We start from the raw sequence: 21,023 nt of genomic DNA on the forward strand, positions 1-21,023 counted from the left end.
TACTAAACCTCCGCGCAAGCAAAGGTATTAGCAAAGGGGTGCTAAGCTTGCTGGCACTAAGGGGAGGGCACCGATGGTCCTACACAAGACTTGAGATTCTGGAGAGATTTGAAAAGAGACTACTGGGGGTTCAGTGAATTTCCTAAGGATAGTGACATGAAGAAAGGACAAAAAAATAATTTTGAAAGGATACAGCAAGCATTTTGCTTGGATACATGAAGGCATTTAGGAGAAGCACATATGTATGACAACAAAACAAACCTGTGCAAGATACAGATTTGAAAAGTAAAAGGTGAGGGGAGACCAATCTGAAGGAAGTTGTCACACTTCTTTCATGGCCTTCTTTCCTATAAACATGTAGGAGAAAACTGAGAAATAGGAATGCCAGACAGCAGCGGGTCCAGTTGTCAAGGGAGAGCGTGGCCAGGTCTGGGGAACAGAAGGTGAATGGAGCTCAGCAACCTGCTGGCAAGGACGCAAATCTACCAGCATCCCCACCAAGCACACATTTTTATGAGTGCAACAGGAAGCCCATCAACTCTCACTTACTACCACCAAGAAGCAGAGAGCAAGCTCCTGCTCGTGTGACAGGGAGCTCCCGAGAAGCTCTGCAGATCCCTCCTTCACACAGTTGCTGTACTGCTGCAAAACTTCCCACTTGCTGTTATTTCACAGCACAGCAACAGAAGGGTGATTTGTTCACAGGATCCAGAAGCAGGTGAAAAATGAAGTTGAGCTGACGTGCTTTTTCTCAAAGGGAAATTGGACTTTGTCAGGCAGGAGGAGAGTTAGCAAGCAAGGCATTGCTAGGAGAACAAGAAGTGGAACTGATGTGAATCAACAATTTTTTTTTAAAAAAGGATTATTAAGCACAGTTACAAAAAAGTGAAGCATCTTTTCCCTGGCTGGAGTAAAACCAGAGAATGCATCTTTGTAATGTATACATCTTTTATTCTTCTGTTGAAATGCAGGGAAATGGAGGAATGCAGTCTATCAGGTTCAGATTGATACCAAAACTTCTTTGCTGTTCCACAGACTTCTCGTAAGATGTTGGAAAAGAGAAACAAAAGTCTTGTGAGAATAATTGCATTCTCTTTCAAGTGCATTGAAAGAGAGAAAGCAATTCTGAGATGAAACAAAAGACCAGACAGTACAGCAGCTATGATAATTGACCCATATCTGATGCATGTGAATACTACAGATCCAGAAATGGGAAATCATTATTAAAAGCAGAATTTTCTCTTATGCTCACTACCTCAGCTAATTCTTTTGGAGGGATTTCATGCTGAGGAGAGTTTTGCCCATAGGATGTGCTACCACACAGGCCCAAATGGGCTGCATCAACACCGAGCCACAAAGTCTGAAGCAATTGTAAGCATTAGGAGTTAAACAGTAAGGTCCACCATTTCCTGGGGCATTATCACATTAAGTAACACTCAGAGCCAGGCTGAGCACCTCCTAATTTAGTCAGACACGGATCTCTTTCTACTCAAATGGCTGACCCAGACTTTTGTGCACAGGTGATATTTCAGCAGGAAGAAACAGGGCTATAAATAGACACTCTGCAGCTGAAAAACCTGTCTGCTACGAATGCTCTGCAGTCCTGTCTGGTGGCATAGGCTCTTGTTACTGCAGCTAACTTCAATAGAAGACAGCAAAGAAAAGAGACAGCTTTATTGCAAGGATATGGACCCTACCTACCACTGCTTCTGCTCTTCTGTGAGTACAGGCCACCTCTACTGTGCAAGTACCTCTCTCTCATCTGTCTTAATCTTTTTTCTTCTTCTTTTATTTAAATAGATTATGCAGAATAGTTGCAAAGCATAACACAGACGAAATAAACTAGAAGTAGCTACTAAAAGCCAGGCAGCAACTGCTCAGAATGAAATTAAAATAAGGATATGAAAATACGGTTTGACAGGCAGAGGTCTTGAGTAGAAGGACATGATTCTTCTTTCACTGAGAAGGTTTGCTCCACTGGCATGAGCTCAGTTACTCTAAATCAAGGGGCTCAAGGGCCTTGTGACAGCACACAGTACGTCTAGTCAGTTTTATAATGCTAAATTTCAATTTCATAATGTGCAAATGTGCAAAATAGGTAAAGGAATTAGCGATGATGAGGAAATCTATTCTGTTTAGTTTTCTCTCAATCCCATGAGCACATTAACTCAGTTAAAGCCACCAAGGAAAGAGAGCCATTTAGTAAAACAAAGCAGTCTATTAGATTAAGCTGGCCCAACAGGACAGTAGCAATGCCATGAGCTGATGGGAAGGGCCCTCACACAGCGGTTACAACTGGTCACAAATTGAAATGTATTTCCATTAGATAATGCCTTTTCATCAAAATCTCAATCTTTCACAGAGATCGGTTGATTTTGAAGAAGTTGCTGTAAGACGCAGGCAATCTGCCAGCTGACTTGCCTGGCAGCACGCCTCCCCAGCTGCCCCTCCGAGCTGTGCCATCACCTCCGCGGTGAGGGCTGCCCTGGACTTCCAGATTCTCTATTTCTTTGCAGCTTGCCAGGACAAGCAATGGGGAACTGGTGAGGTCAGGCAGCTCCACGGCTGCGGGCCCCGGTATCCACTGCCTGTCAGCATCCCACCATGGGAGCCTGCCTCAGCACTGGGGACTCTGCACCCCCTATCAGTCAGGATGCCAGATCTCAAACCCCACTGGAGAAGAATTGAAGATAACCCCAAAACCAAGCAAAAATTAAGTCCAGTTGGATTTATCTTTCTCATGCAATCTAATGTCAGCAACAGCACACAGCTGTCACAGCCACCCTCTAAAAAGTCTGACTTGGAGCAGACAGCCGGGAATCATGGACTGTCTGATTCTAGTGGTCAAATACATTAAACAGAATAGGATCAGAAAGACTGGATATAAGTTACAGAAGCTTGATTAAATTAGATTGTAATAGTAGGGAGAGATTCCAGCACTGGCCAAACTACCACTGTGCTGAGCAAACAGACAAGTATATGTTATGGAATAACATGTTTTCTGAGTTCCTGAAAAATATTTGGGAATAACCAGGGCTTCGAGGTTTATCTAATCCTGAACAGTAAACTGACTCATATACAAATGTCAGAGAAAAAAAACAGAGTGAATTTGGGGGGAGGGGAGTAAGGCATTACACATAAATTAGGAAAATCTTAGAGAGCCCTTGGGCAATTTCTGACTCTCCCTCTAGCGATGAAGGTAAGATAAATAAATGAACAGACAAAACTAAGAGAAAGAATAACATGTATTTGCCTTGTACTTACTGAAAAGTCATCGTCGGGGAATAATATCAGATCCTTAAACTGGTTATCCCCAATATTTTTTTCAATCTCTGTGATAACAGCTTCATAATCCAAAGGCTCCAAGAGTTTGGGTTTTTCCTGCTGTGGAAAAGAAGAAAAGATCAGGTAATCTCTCTATGCTCAAATTTGCCTTCCTCCACCTTCACAGACTGAGATCTGGTGCATTTTTCCTTTTTTACACCAAAGTCTGAATAATTTCTTCCCCTCGCTCCATTCTTCCCAGCTTGTTCAGCTGAGCTCAGGCGAGAACAGTGAAGCGAGGAAGTTGGGCCAGTTGTAACAGTCACCTGGTAACTCGGAGCATTCTGTCAGCTCATTACAGAGACCAAACCCACCATGTTAACTTACCTGTCCTCCTCAGGAACGCTCTTCCCTTTCTCTGTAGATACATGTAGGCAAATAGACAGATGGACACAACCTGAACTGAACATAGATATGACGCTGAGCTCCTATGTTTTGAAATAAGTAACCTACCAATTTCTTCACTGCCTTACACAGTCCCACCTCTTGAACTGCTGGTAGCTTGTGAATGCCACCACACTGTTTTACTTGGTAATAATCCAAGGTTATTCTCCTGGAATAAACTATCTGGCACCCATCCCCATAGCTTCTCTTGTCAGAAACAGGATTAGTATCATCGTAATAGTACTATTATTGCCCGAAAGAGCGGTAAAGTAAGAAACCACCACAGGAACAGCCAAACAAAAAGTAAAGTAACTCTGTCTCAAAATACAATTCAAAAACAGAAAAAGAAAAGCCCATCTGACATGCTAGAATACATTAAAGAAATGAAGAGTCATGTTTTACGGTGACATTTGCTTAATTCAAAGCCTTACGCATCAGAAAGAGTACATGAGAAAGCGCAAAATAACTGCTAGAAGGGATGGAAAAGCAGGTGATGACAAAGAAAAAGGACACTAGTGGAAAGCAAATGCAGAAACAGTTCTGCAGAATACTTTTTCAGTCTAATGCAATGGTGGACATTAAGTTGTATTTTACCCACTGTTCTTGCACTGTGCTATCCAGAAAAATATAAAGTTTCTCTCCCCCTTCCCTAAACCAAAACTGTGGTGTATTGGAAAAGAAAGCTTTCACATCCCCATAAAACAAATATCTCCAATGGACAATCTCCTGATTCTCCATCATATTTGATTTTATATATATAATTCACAGATAGTCCACTATACATATAATGGTCCAAATACACAAGTCTGTCTCTCTTTTGACTTCATTCTAGAGAGTTCCTGTTTTTTCAGTAATTACAGTAATCTCAAGATTTCTCCCCATGAACACTTTTCTTTCTATATTAAGTTCAAGACTCCCTTTGGTATCAAATGCATCTATGAAAAGTTTAATTAAGTATCGGTAACACAGCCACACAAGATAGATTAAAACACTAGGATACACGTGTTCCTAGAAAGTTATTCAATTGCCGAACAGCTTATGATAGAATCACAGAGTAAGTCAGGACCTCCGCAGGTCATCTACTCCAACCCCCTGCTCAAAGCAGGGCAAGTTGGATCAGGCTGCTTGGGAACTTGTCCAGATGAGTCTTGAAAACCTCCAAGGATGGAGATGCAATTTAAAAAGATGGAGCTGCTCCTTCAACAGTTCAGTCTATTAACTCTCTTCTCAGTCTATTAACTCTCTTAGTCCTGTTTGCCAGCTTAAGAGTTAATAAACTTCTAAAAATCATTAGTATTTAACATTCACAGGCCAAAAGCACTATCTACTGATGCTCAGACATTAAAGACTTGTAGAAGGTAGACAAGATCAACACATAACAGTAATAAATAGAACTTTTTGGAAAGCTCTTTCCCAAGGAAACTGGTTCTGTAGGATGTGAGGGAGAGGGAGGAAAGAGAAGCGATACTTGACCTATCCAAATATGGTGTATCTTTAACTCCCAACTCCCAGGAAACCAGTAAAAGATCTGTCTGTATGAATAAAATAAAAGGGATTCTGACACACAGATTCTGTGCTAGATTCTTTCCTAGGTCAATCTGGAGACATACAAGGACAGTTGTCCATCTTGCCTTAGAGTTAGGAAAGGGAGATTGAATTAGAAATAAAACTTGGGATTGTTTAACAGAAAAAAGAGAAACTTATCTACAGGAAGGCCACTGTAAAACACAGAAGGCTCAAATGGGAAGAAACAGCTTTAAAGTTTGCTTTAGATTCTGTGACAGGACTGTGTATCAGTGTGTGACGTTCAGGTAAGACAAGGCACCCTACTAGGACACATGAGACTTCATATTAACCCAGCCATGCTATCTTAGACTGGCCTAAGCCAGTAGTTGGCCCTGGCCAGTACCAATTGACACATCAATAACTAGTCCTGCTCAAGAAACACTCGGGTTCAGCAGCAGTCATAGTCTTCAGTGAGGTTTCAGTCTGCCGTTTACTGACAGCAGTTCCCCACAGGAACATAAAGGGCTCATCCAACCACATCACCATGCACAGCTCGCTCTCGTTTCCTTTCCATTATGTTGAGCCACCGCAGTATCCTGTCACCCACGAGTTTTAGACTCTCCTTCATTAAATCTACCATTGTATCTATTTATTAAATATTCCTGTACAGACATAAGTTTCAAGGAGTTAAAACATGAAAACACCAGTGCACGCTAAGTGTACCATCTCTGCTTACCACTCGTTTTGGGAACCATGCCCAGGTCTGAACAAAGTTCACTCAGTCCAAGTTTAGCAGAAAGCAAACTTACAGTAGTGTAACTGTTACCTATGGTATGAAACCTTATAGCAACCACTTAAAACAAAACTCAAAGTGAAAAAATACATGCACTGACATTGTGTCATGCAGGCACTTTTCCTGTATGGCGGTTTCACTAAAACATATACCTTTCCTGCAGAAAGTTTGTGACATTGATTGCACCGAGAACCCTCCCGTCCTAGAGCAGATACTGTTAGGCTAATCGTTTTGCAACAATCTCAGCTTTTAATAAGTCAGACATGCCATCAAAACCATAAATAAATGTCCATGCTTCAAAACCAGAGATGTGCCAACACAAAATTAATTTAGGACAGATGCTCCATGAAAACATCATGAATGTTACCTTTCAAAATCTTTTAAAAAAACCCCATAAAATAAGCAAACGACATAAGTAGGCCCCTTCCTATTGAAGTCATGGACTAAGAGTGAGCTGGGGAAGCCCACAAATCTTGGCACTTCTCTTGAAATATGGGGGAATCCCATAAAAACTCAAGGCATTTGCAGGTTCTCCACGCCATTGGAAACTACCCTTTTTGCTGGGGCTGGCAGAATAAAGAGGTATTCCTTCCCCCTGGAAATCCCTGTGAGGTTGGGGTGAGCATAGCTACATCTCCTTCAAAATTAACGTCGCGCAGATGTTCAAATGCAGGTGGAGGCAGGGTAAGTTATGTCACGTTGGCCTCTTTTCTCTTCAGAAACTGGCAACACTCAGAAAGCCACTCCTGATAGCTGTCTGAAACACTCCAGGGAGAAACTTCTCCTTGACAGCTGCAAGGTCATTTACGTGAGAGAAGAATGCAACTCGAGAAAAGCCTCGAGAAACACAGGGAGCATATGAACATCACTGTTCCCACAGCACTAGCTCTCTAGCTCTCAGTGCTGCAAAGTGCATGATCTGATGGAACATTTTAACAGACGTTAACAGAGAAGTCTTACCAGCAAGTTTACACATCTACAATATAACTAAATGTAAGTAGAGGTGACATCAAAATTACTGCACAACTTTTCAGTGAAGCACTTCAATGTTTATGGTGATGTTTTTCTATTGAGGCAATAACAGATGCCATTCTTCCTTCTATGACGTTACAGCAAAATCCTGTATAAAATGCAATAGTGTATTATGCCAACTCCCATAAATCAGAGACACAAGTAATAGCCCATCCTCATCAATACACCAACTGCAGAGATAATCTAGTCCATTCCCTGCCAACATCAAGCACAACAGTATAATAAATATGATGCCCCTCTTTATCAATTCTGCATGTTCTTACAAACCTTAAGACTACGCAATGTGGACACCAGCTCCATCCTTTGTACAGCCAGTGCGTTGGATTTGGCAAAGCTTAGCACTGCAATGCTTAGTATTGCATCTGTGGTGGGAAGTGGCAGCTGGTTTAGTTAGCAGTTTATCTCTAGAAGGCGTGGAATGACTGCTCAGGTTTCTCATCACAGGCAGACAGAAGCAGCGATGTTGGGATTAGTGAATTTCTCCCTGCAAGCACTAGCAGAGATTTGTAAATGAGTAGGGCTGATTTAAAGCTAATTTAATAACCATAGTGCTGCTGCTTCTCAATTTAACTTGTCTGTTCTTTTTGGAAACAGACCAACCTAGCAATCTGTGCCAAGATCGAATTATGCTGGCTTGGATTTTTATAATGCTTTTTATATTCTCTATCTCAAGTGAGTAATGAATTACATTGAGTTGTACTGAGACAGTTGTGAATACATCTAGTAAAAAGGCACTCTCTGACCCCTCACCTGCTACAACAATCACGGCAGTACCATTTACTCCACACCCTGACAGTGTTGCGGAGTGTACTTCTGTATGTTGTTGAGCCAACTTTTCCAAACTCTTTTTGAGTAGTGAGGAGATCTTTGATGAGCATTGAAGCCAACACCAGAGGGATAATCACTACTTAATTTCACATGGGTGAGACAGCCCAGATTCCACCAGTGATGTATGGCTTGATTGCCATCAACTTCTGGTCTAGGTATAAAAGTAATATTCCCAGTAATAATGGCCAAAAATATCCCCATAAATGATTTTACAGAAACAGATATGGTACCTGGCTTGCCTCCAGCTGCACAGACATTGTGCACTGATGCTAGTACCCATCTTCTCTTCATAATTATAAGATAAAATGACTTACATATCCTCCTCCTGAAGTTGTATTTTGGTGAACTAAAAGGAGGAAATGATGTAACCGAGACCAATAGTCTCTGGATAGTCACCCCAAGCACTTCCCCATTCTAAAAATAAACTAGACCAAATGCTATGATTTTCTAATGTTTTAATGACGTATTATTCCCAGACACCAAATCCTGAGAATCTAAAATTTATTGAATTTAATACAGATGTTTAAATGAATTTCTTCTCTTCCCTGAGCCAGGAAGAAGCAAATTAAAGAAGCAGATACACAGAAAGAAATTAAGCTGATGGACTTCAGTTACCTGGACTAAAATATCTTTATGACAGGAGGATCCACTGCATGTTCATGAAAAGAGTCAAAGGAATTGTAATGGCCAGATTGGTCGAGATCAAGTAGGACTCCGATTTTGTATTTCATCCAAGCTATGACTTGTCTAAAATTACAATTCATTCTTGTATACATCTGAAATACTGAAACGGGCAGACTTACAAGAGAAAGGGCCACTTATTGAAATAACATCACCTTCCTTCATTTTTTTATAGACTTCTCAATGATACTATTAACCAAGTCCAATCCTACTAAAACTCGCAACAGCAAATTAAATTACTTTCTGGGATGACATCAATGTGAAGTGCTTCTCGCACTTCTTGTTCTTCCTTTCCTTTCCCCAGTTAAATACTGTCTCTGGCATAATACATGACATTAGATTTTATTTTTTTTTTATATGTATGGCTAATATCTGCAGTTAATTTTATTCCACCAGGGTGGGCCAATTTAAGTGAAATATTTCTTTGCTAATCCTGTCCAAACTCAAGCTGAAGAACAGTCAGGACTCCATGACTTTTGCAGAAGGTGTAGCATAAAGGCTGAATTTAACCCTGTCTCCAGACGTGCTAGCAATACAGCCTGCCCAGCAGCTCTGAGGCATGCTAGCCACAGCTGCTTGAATATTCAAGGAGCTGGAGCTGAGGCTAGAAAACCATTCACTTTTCATGGAGTCACCAAAACTTTTGCTTTTTTTGCAGGACCAAGGCACATCTCTACTCACCATGAGGCAGCACAGCAGTTTGATGCCTGGGGTGATTTCCGCGGGAGGGTATCTGTACTGGGCACACCTTTTTCCCCCACCAGCTGAGATCATGGGTGAGCAACCAGATGACCCAAGGCAGTGCTGGCAGCGAGTCCCATGGCAGCATTTGTACCCAGTGAGCGGGGACAGAGCAGCCACACCAAGATTATGGTGTCCCAAACATCTGCAAACAGCTGAGCTGGGAGTGACAGGTCTCAATCTCAAAATGCTCTCACTCCACAGGCCTGCCCTCTCTCCACTCCCAACATGCTCCACATCACGTTATGGATTTTCTTTAAGGAAAATGAGTTTTGCATTTCAAGCACAGGGGAGGAAAATCAGAGTCTACAAAAGGTATTCGGGGAAAGGACAGGGAAGCACAGCCAGAACCAGGAGGCAGATGGTCCCTCCTTTTATTTTAGATCTCGCCATTTTTACGATTGCATGGTCTGGTATGCATCTGTTTACAGCCAAACTCTCTGACCACGTTACAAAGGCTACATTTGGCTCAGTATGTGATACACAGTCAACAAATTTATTAAAATTAGTGGTACAAAGAAAATTTTCTGTGACACCCCCTCTCTTCCACCCTAAAACACATTCACTTGTCAGGTCAAAAATGTTTAATTTGTCATGTCTTTCAGTAAACCTTGGAGAATTGCCCTTGGAAAGAATCCAGCCAGTCTTTCAGGGCTGCAAGCACCACCGATACACTCTTTAGTGTCAGTGGTGAAGCCGACATGCCAATAAATTTCATTAAGGGGATTGCCAGTTCCCACAAGATTCTAGTACAGAGAAAATTGCAGAGAATTACAAAAAGATTCAAACCCCCAAATTCCTAGTGATTCAGAAATTAGTTTCCAAAATGCTATAGTACCTATCAGCTTAAGCAGCGCAAAAGCAGGGAAACCTGTGGAACATGCTGCTGGGAATAAAGAAAGTGAAGTCATTTTCTTTCATTAAAGCCTCTTTATTCAAAGAAAATTCTGATTGACACCAATAAGGGATTTGTTTGACTAAATGAGACTTACTCTGTACAAATACAGCTAGGATGGGATGAATCCTAATTGCTTACATTGGAAATTACCATTGTTTTGTGGATCAAAAAATCTAGAGAGCTCTACTTTGCATATTTTCCAGCTTTAAAAGTTATTGTAAGATACCTCAGTGTGTTACATATTTGAAAAATGGAAACACCTTTTATTTGAATGAGCTAACTCAGATCAGATTCATTTTAACTGATGGGCCAGCTGCAGCCGTTGGAGGCTTCAGCACCACACAGACACGTAACTTCTCCAGCAAGCCGACCGACCAGGGTTAAGACTACTCAAACCACAGAGACTTGTTCTCAGGCACCTAGGAGTGACCTACTGTTTCTATTACATTTTATTTCTCAAGTTAGAATTTATTGTTGCTTTCGTTATGAATTTGGAAAGCACTAGGCCTTGTAAAACTATCTCACTCATGGTTAAAAGGTGCAAGCCACACTGGACTGTTGGTTCAGCAAAGCATCCATGCTGGGGGGACAGAGGGAATGCTTCATGCTATGCTTGACTTAAGTCATAAGTGTTTCCTGAATTCAGTTTCTCAGCCATGATTATACACCTGGCATTGTAGCTTGACTGCAGTGCTTTCTGAATCTGGAAGGTACATGCATAGGCATGTACGCATGGGCATCTTCAATGACTAGCACTTGCCATTTTAGACATTAGATAAAACTACCTATATAGTCTGCAAAATATTCAAGGTAACAAGAAAACAACTTACTTGTCCTCTGTGTTTAACAGTAGCTGGAAACCCTTTTTAGGGAGGAGATAAACAAATTTCATTTAATCAGAAAATACAAAAATCAGCATTATCGTGCCACTGACAACAAGACCTCTAAAGCAACTGTTAAGTTTTTAAATAAAGTTTCATGTATTGGCTTTTCAAAATGTCAAAAATTACAGCTTCTAAATAGTGAGACCTTCTGAAGCATAGACAAAATATTTGCCCATAGGTCACTTCAGGGGAAAAACAAGAAAGTCTTGTTAAGTATCTTAAGGGGTTTTTTTTCAAGTTTAATTTACACAGACCTCTAACCTGGCAACAACCAGCCACTTCACTCCCCTTACCTGACCTTAGCCAGAAAAAAAAAAAAGGGCACTTAGAGCAACAAATGATTTTCTTTAAAGCTACCACACTGAATTTATTCATAAAGAAAGGAAGCAAAAGCCAAAGATGCGATTCACTCGTCTTCATACAGCCATCTGAACAAATCGGTAGGATGCGCTGAAAGGGGATTGGGAAGAAGGGATAGGAGTGGAGATGACCTGCCGATGCAGAGCTGGAGCGCTCCACCTGGCCACTTGCCTCATTAACGATTACTTCACCCCAGGGAAGGAGAAGTGAATTGTCCTGCCCTGGGCACCACAAAGGGGATGCTGGAGGGACTCTAGTTCAACTATTCTGTAAACACTCTTTGCTTCATGTTCGCTTTTTCCGGCATGGTCTCAGGCGGACAGATTCATGGTCACAAACAGAAACATTAACAAAACCAACCTGCACATAGTGGATTTGACCAAAGCTCTTAAGCTTCCAGTACAAAGTTTATGTAAACAGCACTTCTGAGACTGTATATACACACATACATACACATAACTTCACATATATAGAAAGAGTCATTGTAGTCTAAGGAAAATCTGCATTACAAAAAAGATACTCCCAATTTTTTGCCCTTAAGCGGCCCTCAGATGACCCTCATAGCAAAGGTAGAAACCCAGCTGACACCTACAGCATCTATACAGCAATAATAGACCTGGATATCACAACAAGATCAGACCAAACCAGTCCTCTCTGTTTGGCCAACTGAATGGATAAGGGCAATGGACCGATCTACCCACGGTCATCTGTGTTACAGGTTCAGGGGAAGGACAGGAGGAAGGACATGCCAGGTGTTCCTAGCTCACCTGCTCCTTCACCAGGTTCACCAGCACAAACCTGCTGATAAAACAGGGGTGTGTTTTACATAACACCATGCACAGCACAAAATGGTCTTTAAAAAAGTTTTTATTTACTTTGAAAATAAAAGTTTCTTTTTAGTAGACTGTTTTTACAGTACATAGGAGACTTTTTTTTAGGACCAAAGAGAAAACTCTCATGTCTGTTCATTAGGTCATGTAAGCCTGCTGATGACTAAGTCTGCTGATTACACAACACAGTTCATACGCAAACTACATTGCCCATTTTCTCTTAAATACTAAAATTGAGATGTATGAAGTCCTAGACCTGTACTCTGAGCAAACAGCTTTTTTGAAAGGGCTCAACCACTTCAGAAGCCCCTGAAGCAAAAAAACTGGCAAAAATGTTTATGCTAGCTCTAAATAAATTTTTCAAAAATACCATTTGACTTCTAGAGAGTACTTAGCAATAAATCACTGTCCTGTAGGGTATATCTCATATATGCTGTTCTGCTTCATTTTCCTCAGTGAATATCTCCTTTTTTCTACCTACACTATGGTTACTTATCTCTTCATGAGTTATAGATATCTTTTCATGCTACGTATCTGAGCACGAGCATTCTGCTCTTGTGAGACCCCACCTGGAGTACTGCGTCCAGCTCTGGGGGCCCCAGTACAAGAGAGACATGGAGCTGTTGGAGCGAGTCCAGAGGAGGCCACGAAGCTGACTGGAGGGATGGAGCACCTCTCCTGTGAGGACAGGCTGAGAGAGTTGGGATTGTTCAGCCTGGAGAAAAGGCAGCTCTGAGGAGATCTAATTGCAGCTTACCAGTACCTGAAGGGGGCCTACAGGAAAGCTGGTGAGGGACTGTTTATCAGGGAGTGTAGTGACAGGACAAGGGGGAATGGGTTCAAGCTGAAGGAGGGGAGATTTAGATTAGATGTTAGAAAGAACGTCTTCACTGTGAGGGTGGAGAGATACTGGACCAGGTTGCCCAGAGAGGTTGTGGATGCCCCCTCCCTGGAAGTGTTCAAGGCCAGGTTGGATGAGGCTTTGGGCAACGTGGTCTAGTGGAGGGTGTCCCTGCCCACGGCAGGGGGGTTCAAACTAGATGATCTTTGAGGTCCCTTCCAACCCAAACCATTCTATGATTCTATGAAATAATTGTAAGTATTTCCACAGAGGCTTTATCTGTAAAAATTAGTATCATCTATACATGACCATTATAAACTCAGCTCTCACAATGACATTAAAATTATAATTGTTTCTTTGACATCAACTACCCTCCCAATCAATTATCTAGCTATCAAGTCATTTACACACGCAGAATGTAAATGAGAGCAAGATCTGGTCAACCACACTGAACTCAATCAACAGCCTACAATCAATTAAAACTAATCAGAACATAATTAGTCTTAAAAAAGGAATTTCTAGCAAATAATACGAGTTCAACTACAGAAAATACAGGTCTAAATGTAGCACATTAAGAAACGCTCTCTTTGAATATGGTCCCTGTATATGAAAGCCTTTACAGCTGCAGCGGGAGCTAACATCACTTTGAAACCTGCAACACTGGAGGTGCAGAGGACTGATGCATGAAGGAGAGATCGGCTCCTGGTTGATTGCAAAAAGTGCCCGTAGGCCAAAGATTTAACATGCTCCAATTATGAAACATTGGGCAGAAAGACACAGGTCACAAGCCACAAAAGTAAAGCCAAGCGTGCCTGCGTTTCTTAAGGGCTAAACAAATTATTGAGAAATAAGCTTGCAGAATAACACGACACAGTGACCCCATCTTAGTGTGACTTATGTCTGCAAAGAATAGAAATCAGAACAGATTGCCCTGAAAACCCGAGTTATGTCCCTGACATTACAGCAGCCAGCCACCTCACAGGAAGCGCAGTGCAAACCACAAGCCTCTGACAAAAAAGGCATGTTACCTATTTCCAATTAAAGGCAAAAGGCCCACGGTTTCAAGTGCTCTGAGTTTCAGGACAGAGTATAATACATTTTATTGACTCTTACAAATCACAACAATATAAAGGTTCTTTGGCACCACTAAATTGAACAGACTCAGCTTCTGTTATCTGAGGATACAGGCAAAAAATGAACAAATGTATTCCTCTTTATCTGCAGGCAGGCTAGTGATTTATTGTTGTTATTGTCCCTTCTAACCCTAACCATTCTATGATTCTATTCAGGCTTTGTTTTGTTTCCAGCCATACTTCCCTGTAAGGCTTCAACCACTTCTGGTGGGTACTATTCAAGTATAGACAGGATTTGTACAATAATGACAAAAATCCCTCCTGACCAGGATTTAAGAGGGTAAGGCAAGCAGCAGTGCCTACCTCCTACCAAAGTCTTGTGAACTGCCAGGATTAGATGCTTTCAGCATTCATTCTTGGGACCCAAGACCGTGAAGCTTACACTTGGTATCTTCAACTGTATGCCGATAGCTCAGGGCAGCAGGAACTACACTATAAAGCAGCCTTGTCAAAAAGGTCCATTTCCATATAAAATACCTATCTAAAATGGCAGCTAGTCACAAGCAAAACCCAAACACTGTAGTAGATGAACCACAGACCGTCTTCAACAATCTGTGAAGAAGTGTTAGACTACAAATTTATTTTCCTTCCTGTTTAAAAAAAGTTAATAAGAATAATCTTCTTCAGTGTATTATCACCGATTCTTTTACACTGGACATGCAGAATAGCCTCTAAAGAGCTTCCAGCATGCACGTGGAAACACAGCTTGTAATTGGATGTACAAAACTATGGAAGAAAACCAAACACCTCTTGCCATGAAGAAAAGGATCTAGGATCTGTTGTCTCCAAATTATTCTTGGGGAAGCCATTAAACGTTTGATATCTAAAAGTAATCTCTCAAGTTAAAAGAATACACCGAAAACCAGTACTTGCCTAAGGCTTCTCAACAGAAGGCTCTAAGCATTTTGTATAAAGTTATCTGCAGTTTCAGTTTCAGCCGGGAACTCGTGAGCTGCCCAGCGTCACACAGCAGAGTTTTGGGAGGTGCAGTCCTAGCCCAAAGCCATCGCTGGCAAAGCTGCCGTCTGCCTTGGGGGCAGAACCTCACTCCAGCTTTCCACCAGGGCTCTGGGGCTTTGTCCATGTGCTCCCTGCACTGCAGGAGGACAGCGGCTTTCTCGTCCTCCTCCTGGCCTTGAGAGGCATAAATCGCCCATAGTAGATTGTGAAATCTGAAATAGCACAGACTAACTTTCTACTCCAGAAGCAACATTACGGGTTTTCATGAAACTACCAAGCACATGTTACCAGGCACCAGAAAGACTCCCACATCATGCTATCAGTACGTGTCTGATCGACAACTTGATGCTATACAAACGTTTCCCTAACGCACTTGAGTTCTGTAAACTCCTGAACTCCCTGTGCTTCAGTCTCACACTTCAGTAATCATTCTCCAATGTTCAGTACCTCATCACATGGATTGATGAGACTCAGTCAATCCTATGTACACACCAAGGAATAAATCCTGCTCTCTCCTTCACATAATCTGAAGAGTGTTTGACCTGTAATTTCTTAGCAATTTCATAGAAGAGATGGAAGAAGAGGCGTATACTCACACAGCTTAATCTGTGAATTTCTCCTTGATTCACTCGCCTAATGGTCCTTCTCTTCCTCCGCAGGTCACTGGGCTCCCTTCTGAATCTCCCGCGAAAGCTCATTGTATCCGTACAAATTCAAGCAGCAAACAAATCTCTGGTTAAATACTGTGCTCTTTTAACCTCTTTCCTTCGGCAGCTTCAGCATAACAACTGGAAGCTGCGTATCCTGTTCAAGGGGGAAGTATGTCTAAAACTTACATGCTGTATCCACAGTAACTGAACAGAAAGAAGAAGAAAACCAGTAATAACTCATTTCTTCCTGTGAATAATATTCTGCTATTAAGGCGACAGTGTCTCATTAAACCACAAATACACCCAGCCCCCGCCTCTAATGCAAATCAAAATAGGAAGTTGTAGAAAAAACACTTGCAACTGAACATCTGTCTTTGTCTCAGAACCCATTACATCCTTTCTCCTTACCGCCCTCCCCAATTCGAAAGCTGAAATGGCTGCACTCTTACTTCATGTGCATGTACGCCTGCAAGCTAAAAAAAAGGCACTCATGGAACAACCACCTCCTACCGAGCCCCTCGGTAGCAGACTTCAATCACAGAGCACACAGCAACAGGTTCGTGCTGCCATGGCCCAGAATCACCTCTGCTTTTGGACCAAGGTAACAGTTCCCCTTTCAAAGGGGCATGAAACACCAATAAGAGGAAGCACTCTGCAAATTCCTAAATCTGCAGAGAGTTATAAAAAGGGAAAAATAGAGACATTTATAAAAATGGAAAAATAGAGACATTTATATGCTAATATGCAAAATACATTTTTGGCTTGTAAAAACCTGGTTTTAGAAGTGCTTGTCACCTGCCACCTAAGAAAACCCACTGCTTGCTTCAACCCTGCTCCCACCTCAGGTGAGAGTAAAGCTGCTAGACAGAGCCTGTTCCCCAGATGCCCCACGCAGGGGCAAGCACAGCAGCTCCCCATCAGGTTTAGAGTGCCTCAGAACCACAAAGGCAACGGAAGCAGCGACACAGGCAATCAAACTGTTCTTAATGAAGGTAGGAGAGTTGCCCAATGCTCAGCTGTCCGAAGGCTGGCAGGGCACAAAGGTCTTTTACAACTGCCCCAACCCCCTCAGTGCCCACACATGTGCATGCACACACAGACCCTTTTCTTCTCCTTTGTTCCAGCTGAGGATTCATCCTGCTGTAGCAGCAAAGCTGCATTCCCCTATGCACACAGTCTTTATGTGGCATGCACTAGCTTTTTTATTTTTACTTAATATTGGTGTGCATAACAGACAAATTGATAGGTTTTCTGCTTTTTCGTACCAGATTTTTTGCAAATTGGACAATAAGCATCTTTTTCACAGCTTGTTTCAATTAAATACTCTGAGATCTGCAACTTTACCCTCAGTGACATTTTTTTCTTTCCAGCAAATAATTCTCAGTTCTATGAACTCTTTCACACATTTTTCAGCATTACTAACATTTGATCCAAAGTAACAAACCTTTGCAGAATTTCCATGATCATTCCACATGTAGGATTTCCATGCCAGCAGAGCAGTCACACTGAGCCCAGCGTGTCTGACCTGAGCACTACAAAACAATGCATCAGTCTGATTACTTTGCTTTGTCTTTCACAGTTAAAACATGGTGCAACTTCATGAATTAAAAACCCTTCTCATCATTATCTTCATCATTTAGCTTTGCCTTTAAGAAGATCACCTCCTTTATTTAAACTGAGCATTACCAGCCTGCCGTGAGACTGCTTAAGACAGATTTCACTGTACTCCTACTTAGCGGTGAAAAGCATCCGTGTCTGGCACTAGAAAACAGAAAAGACAACAGAAACCTTTTGCCAAGGTATGCATACATTTCAAGTGGCTACCAATATAGCACCGCAACATTAACCAAGTTGGAATCACCCTTGCTTTCTCTCAAACCACCATGCTATCTACACTGAGTCCCAAGTGCCTCTCATAACGCAGTGAGTGCAGCTGCCAAGACAAGAGATCCTTGCCAGAAGTTAAATGCAATGCTGGATCCATCAGCTCTGCTGGCTTAACTTTCAGCAGGTATCAATTCCTCTCCAAGGCTCCTTCGCCTATCGACTCCCTTCTCCAACAGTCACAGAGAACAAGCTGAGCTCCGTCTTTCCTTTCCTCGGGAAGGCTCGCTCCCAGCTTCCTGCCTCCAGCAGCACTGAGGAGCCCTTCCAGGGCGGCCTTTCCACTGAGATAAGGGTCACCACCGCTTCCTGAAACTTTGATGAACTTGTGTTACTTCCAAATAATACAAAAGATGAACTTAGGTTCAAGTTTCCAGCTGGTCCTTATCCAATTTACTCCACTGAGTATCTTCTGTCCAAAGGTTTTTCATTCCTAATAACATTAAACCTCATTTATTTCTATATCTCTGACAGCCAGTTTTTCAGACTCGATGCTAAAGGCACTGAGCATTATATTTTCTCAACACCAAGGCATTAAAAGGTCAAAGCAATGAAATAACAAATAAGCTACAGCATTCATGCAGAAATATAAACAGAACTAATAGTAAACAATTGCAAATAAAGATTCCACTTTCTTAAATCTGTTTTGAATGCAAATCCCTCTACACTTGTAATGAAGAATAACATCACCAGTCTAATGTCTAATAAGGCTTTGTCCTGCAGCAGAAGTACAAAGCAAAACTTCATTAGCATTAGTGTGACTGTAAAAGATTTCCTAATTTCCTAATTCCATCTCCATCCCTTCGATTAAAAATATCGGGTACTTTAAGATGATCATAAAATTGGTTATGTTAATATGAATAAAGCTCCTGCACTGCTGTTAAATTCAGAACTATTGTATATAAGGTGAGAAGTGTTATCCTTACTTCAGGTTATCCCAAGAAAAGAGGTGTTTGGTCACAGGAAATCCACAAGCCTTGGTTTACATTTGTGAACTGCTGCATCAGATTCACGTAGTCAAAACAAGGATGTTGAAGCACTTCAAAAATGATACAATATGTAGTCAATTCAGTGTGTAATTGCCCTCTGCTCTGCTGTCTTTGCTGAACATTTTCATCTGTTCCCAACATTTTGAAGAAACGTACTAATATCTAGATAGGACAAATAGTAACATTTGCTATCTCTACTCCTAGTAAGAAATAGCTATGCATTCCCTTTGCTTCAGAGCCACTAGCAGTCAGTTTTCTGATAGGGGTCATGAGTTATTAAAGAACTTTTTTTATTCTCTTTTTCTACATTTCTTCTAGAGCTTCTGTCCAACTTAATTTATTTCCCTCTTAAATCTATTTGCTGTCATGCTTCATTTACTTCAGTTTGAATGTATGATATAGAGCAATATGCAAAAATGTACTGCTGGACAAACTAAACCACTGCTACAGTATGTTGTGCAATCATTGGAAAATGAATTTCACTAGTGCTTTGCTAGCAGCCACATAAAGATACAAAAATTCAGTCCCTAAAGTACATATCTTTAACTAGCATAAAAGACAATCCAAACAGGCTAAATATTTTAGTTGCTGTCTAGCAAACACTGAATTCAACATATTGTCCTTCTAATATAATATAATCTACCAACTCCCACCAAGAACAATTGAGAAACGAAGCTTCAGTTAGCCACACTGTCATTTTTTTTATTTTTTATTTTCCCAAATTTAGAGAATGGGGAAAAAAAAAATTGCATGCAAAGACTGAATTCATAGCAAGTTTCAGGGAGTGAATGCTTCCTTTCAGCTCAGGCCTTCTGCCTGGGAGCAACGCTGACATGTGCGGAGTGCAAGTCAGAAACACAGTCTTTACTTATGCCCATGTACAAATAATTGCACATCCATGGTCATTACGCACCTAAACCTGACTCAGGCCTTTTAAGAGATTTGAAAAAGATAGTTTAATTAACAAGTATGAAAACCCCTTTGCTGGAACAACCTGCATTAACTGCCTATTATGCCTATTCTGAAATTAAATTCTGAAATGAAAGACAAACCTCTCATAACAAAACTTGCTTCATTTATAAACTAAGACACTGTGATGACACTACCATTCAGGCAGTCTCCACAGCGTAGACCAGAACTGAGAAAAATGGCTGACAAACTTAACCCTTCACCACTTGGCAGAGTGCAGATAAGATCCCTGCCTACCTCCCTTGAATGGCTTGTGGCATTTCCAGCACGTCAGAGTTCCTGGTAGAACCACAGCAATAAAGCTGTTGAAGAACCACCAAAGGACGACAGCCATGCCAAACATCCAGCCCTTGGAGGAGAAATAGAAACAATTCTGCACTTTGCAACCATGACTGCAGCCCATGGCCAGCAGGCAGCTATCGGCTCAAGTATCAGCGAGAAGAAGAAAAGATATGGTACCCTGGAAAGAGTCACAAAGGGCTATCTTTTTTTTTAATTACTATTATTATCTTAAAATAAGAACCACAAAACAAATAAAACTTACTGCACATAGCCTTCCAGCCTTTTCTATCTCATATTATGGATGTAAGATACAGAAGTCATGAAATTTGGAGACCTTGCCGGTATAACTCACTGCAGTAAATATCCCACAACACACAGGCAGTGCCAGTAGATAAGCCATATGAATACATACTGATGCTGCTTCTCCTGTATTCCTCACCTGGTCTTCCATTGCAGCCCCCCAGCAAGCCCACCATTACTGTCTGTCACACCCTGGGCAGTGCGGCAGGGCAACGCTGCTACAAGTCAATTATGCCTTTGGACAAAGCAAACCCTATCAGCTATAATTTGCCACCCTTTCTGTGGTCAGAGGGCTTACTAGGAAATTGATTGTAGTGAGTGGCAGCACACTGTGTGTATTTTTAGATATGATTGCCAGAAATCTACCAATGAAACTGAGACGTCGATGACTGTATGCCACGTGTTTGTCCTGTCTTCCAGGAATAACGTGTTCTGTGGTGGTTTGTGAATACATATAAAAATGGCACTTCCTAAAAGCTTCATGCTGGACAGGTAAAGCAGATGACTACACTGGGACCAGAAACAGCAGCTACCAGATAATGCAGGAAGCCCTAGTTACCTCCCTCCTAATCCCTTTGTCATCAAAGATCTAGGGGGGAGAGATCAAGAAGAGATAGTCTTTTGGAATTAAATGTTCAGTATTGGTCTGTGCTTTGAAAATGTTTTGGTTTTGTTTTTTTAAAGAGGGTGAAAATATAAAAACAAAACAATTTAAACAGGTAAAACAATTTAGTTAGGAAAAACTACATATGAA

The 21,023-nt window shown here is 41.4% G+C and overlaps 1 protein-coding gene across 10 annotated transcripts in view; it reads right to left on the reverse strand.

Moving 5' to 3' along the window:
* The window catches only part of DOCK10 (dedicator of cytokinesis 10), a 162,696-nt gene that overhangs the window by 97,978 nt on the left and 43,695 nt on the right, over positions 1-21,023 (reverse strand). For 7 of the 10 annotated variants that reach the window (XM_075761023.1, XM_075761021.1, XM_075761020.1 and 4 more), the window contains exon 2: positions 3,265-3,384. In XM_075761023.1, coding sequence (XP_075617138.1) covers positions 3,265-3,384 — 120 coding nt within the window. Of the gene's footprint in view, positions 1-3,264; positions 3,385-15,791; positions 16,067-21,023 lie in introns of those variants that run through there. The other 3 variants (XM_075761027.1, XM_075761026.1, XM_075761024.1) reach the window with 3 other exon arrangements.

The sequence above is a fragment of the Balearica regulorum genome, chromosome 9 (genome assembly GCF_011004875.1).
Source record: "Balearica regulorum gibbericeps isolate bBalReg1 chromosome 9, bBalReg1.pri, whole genome shotgun sequence".
NCBI classification, from domain to species: Eukaryota; Metazoa; Chordata; class Aves; order Gruiformes; family Gruidae; genus Balearica; species Balearica regulorum.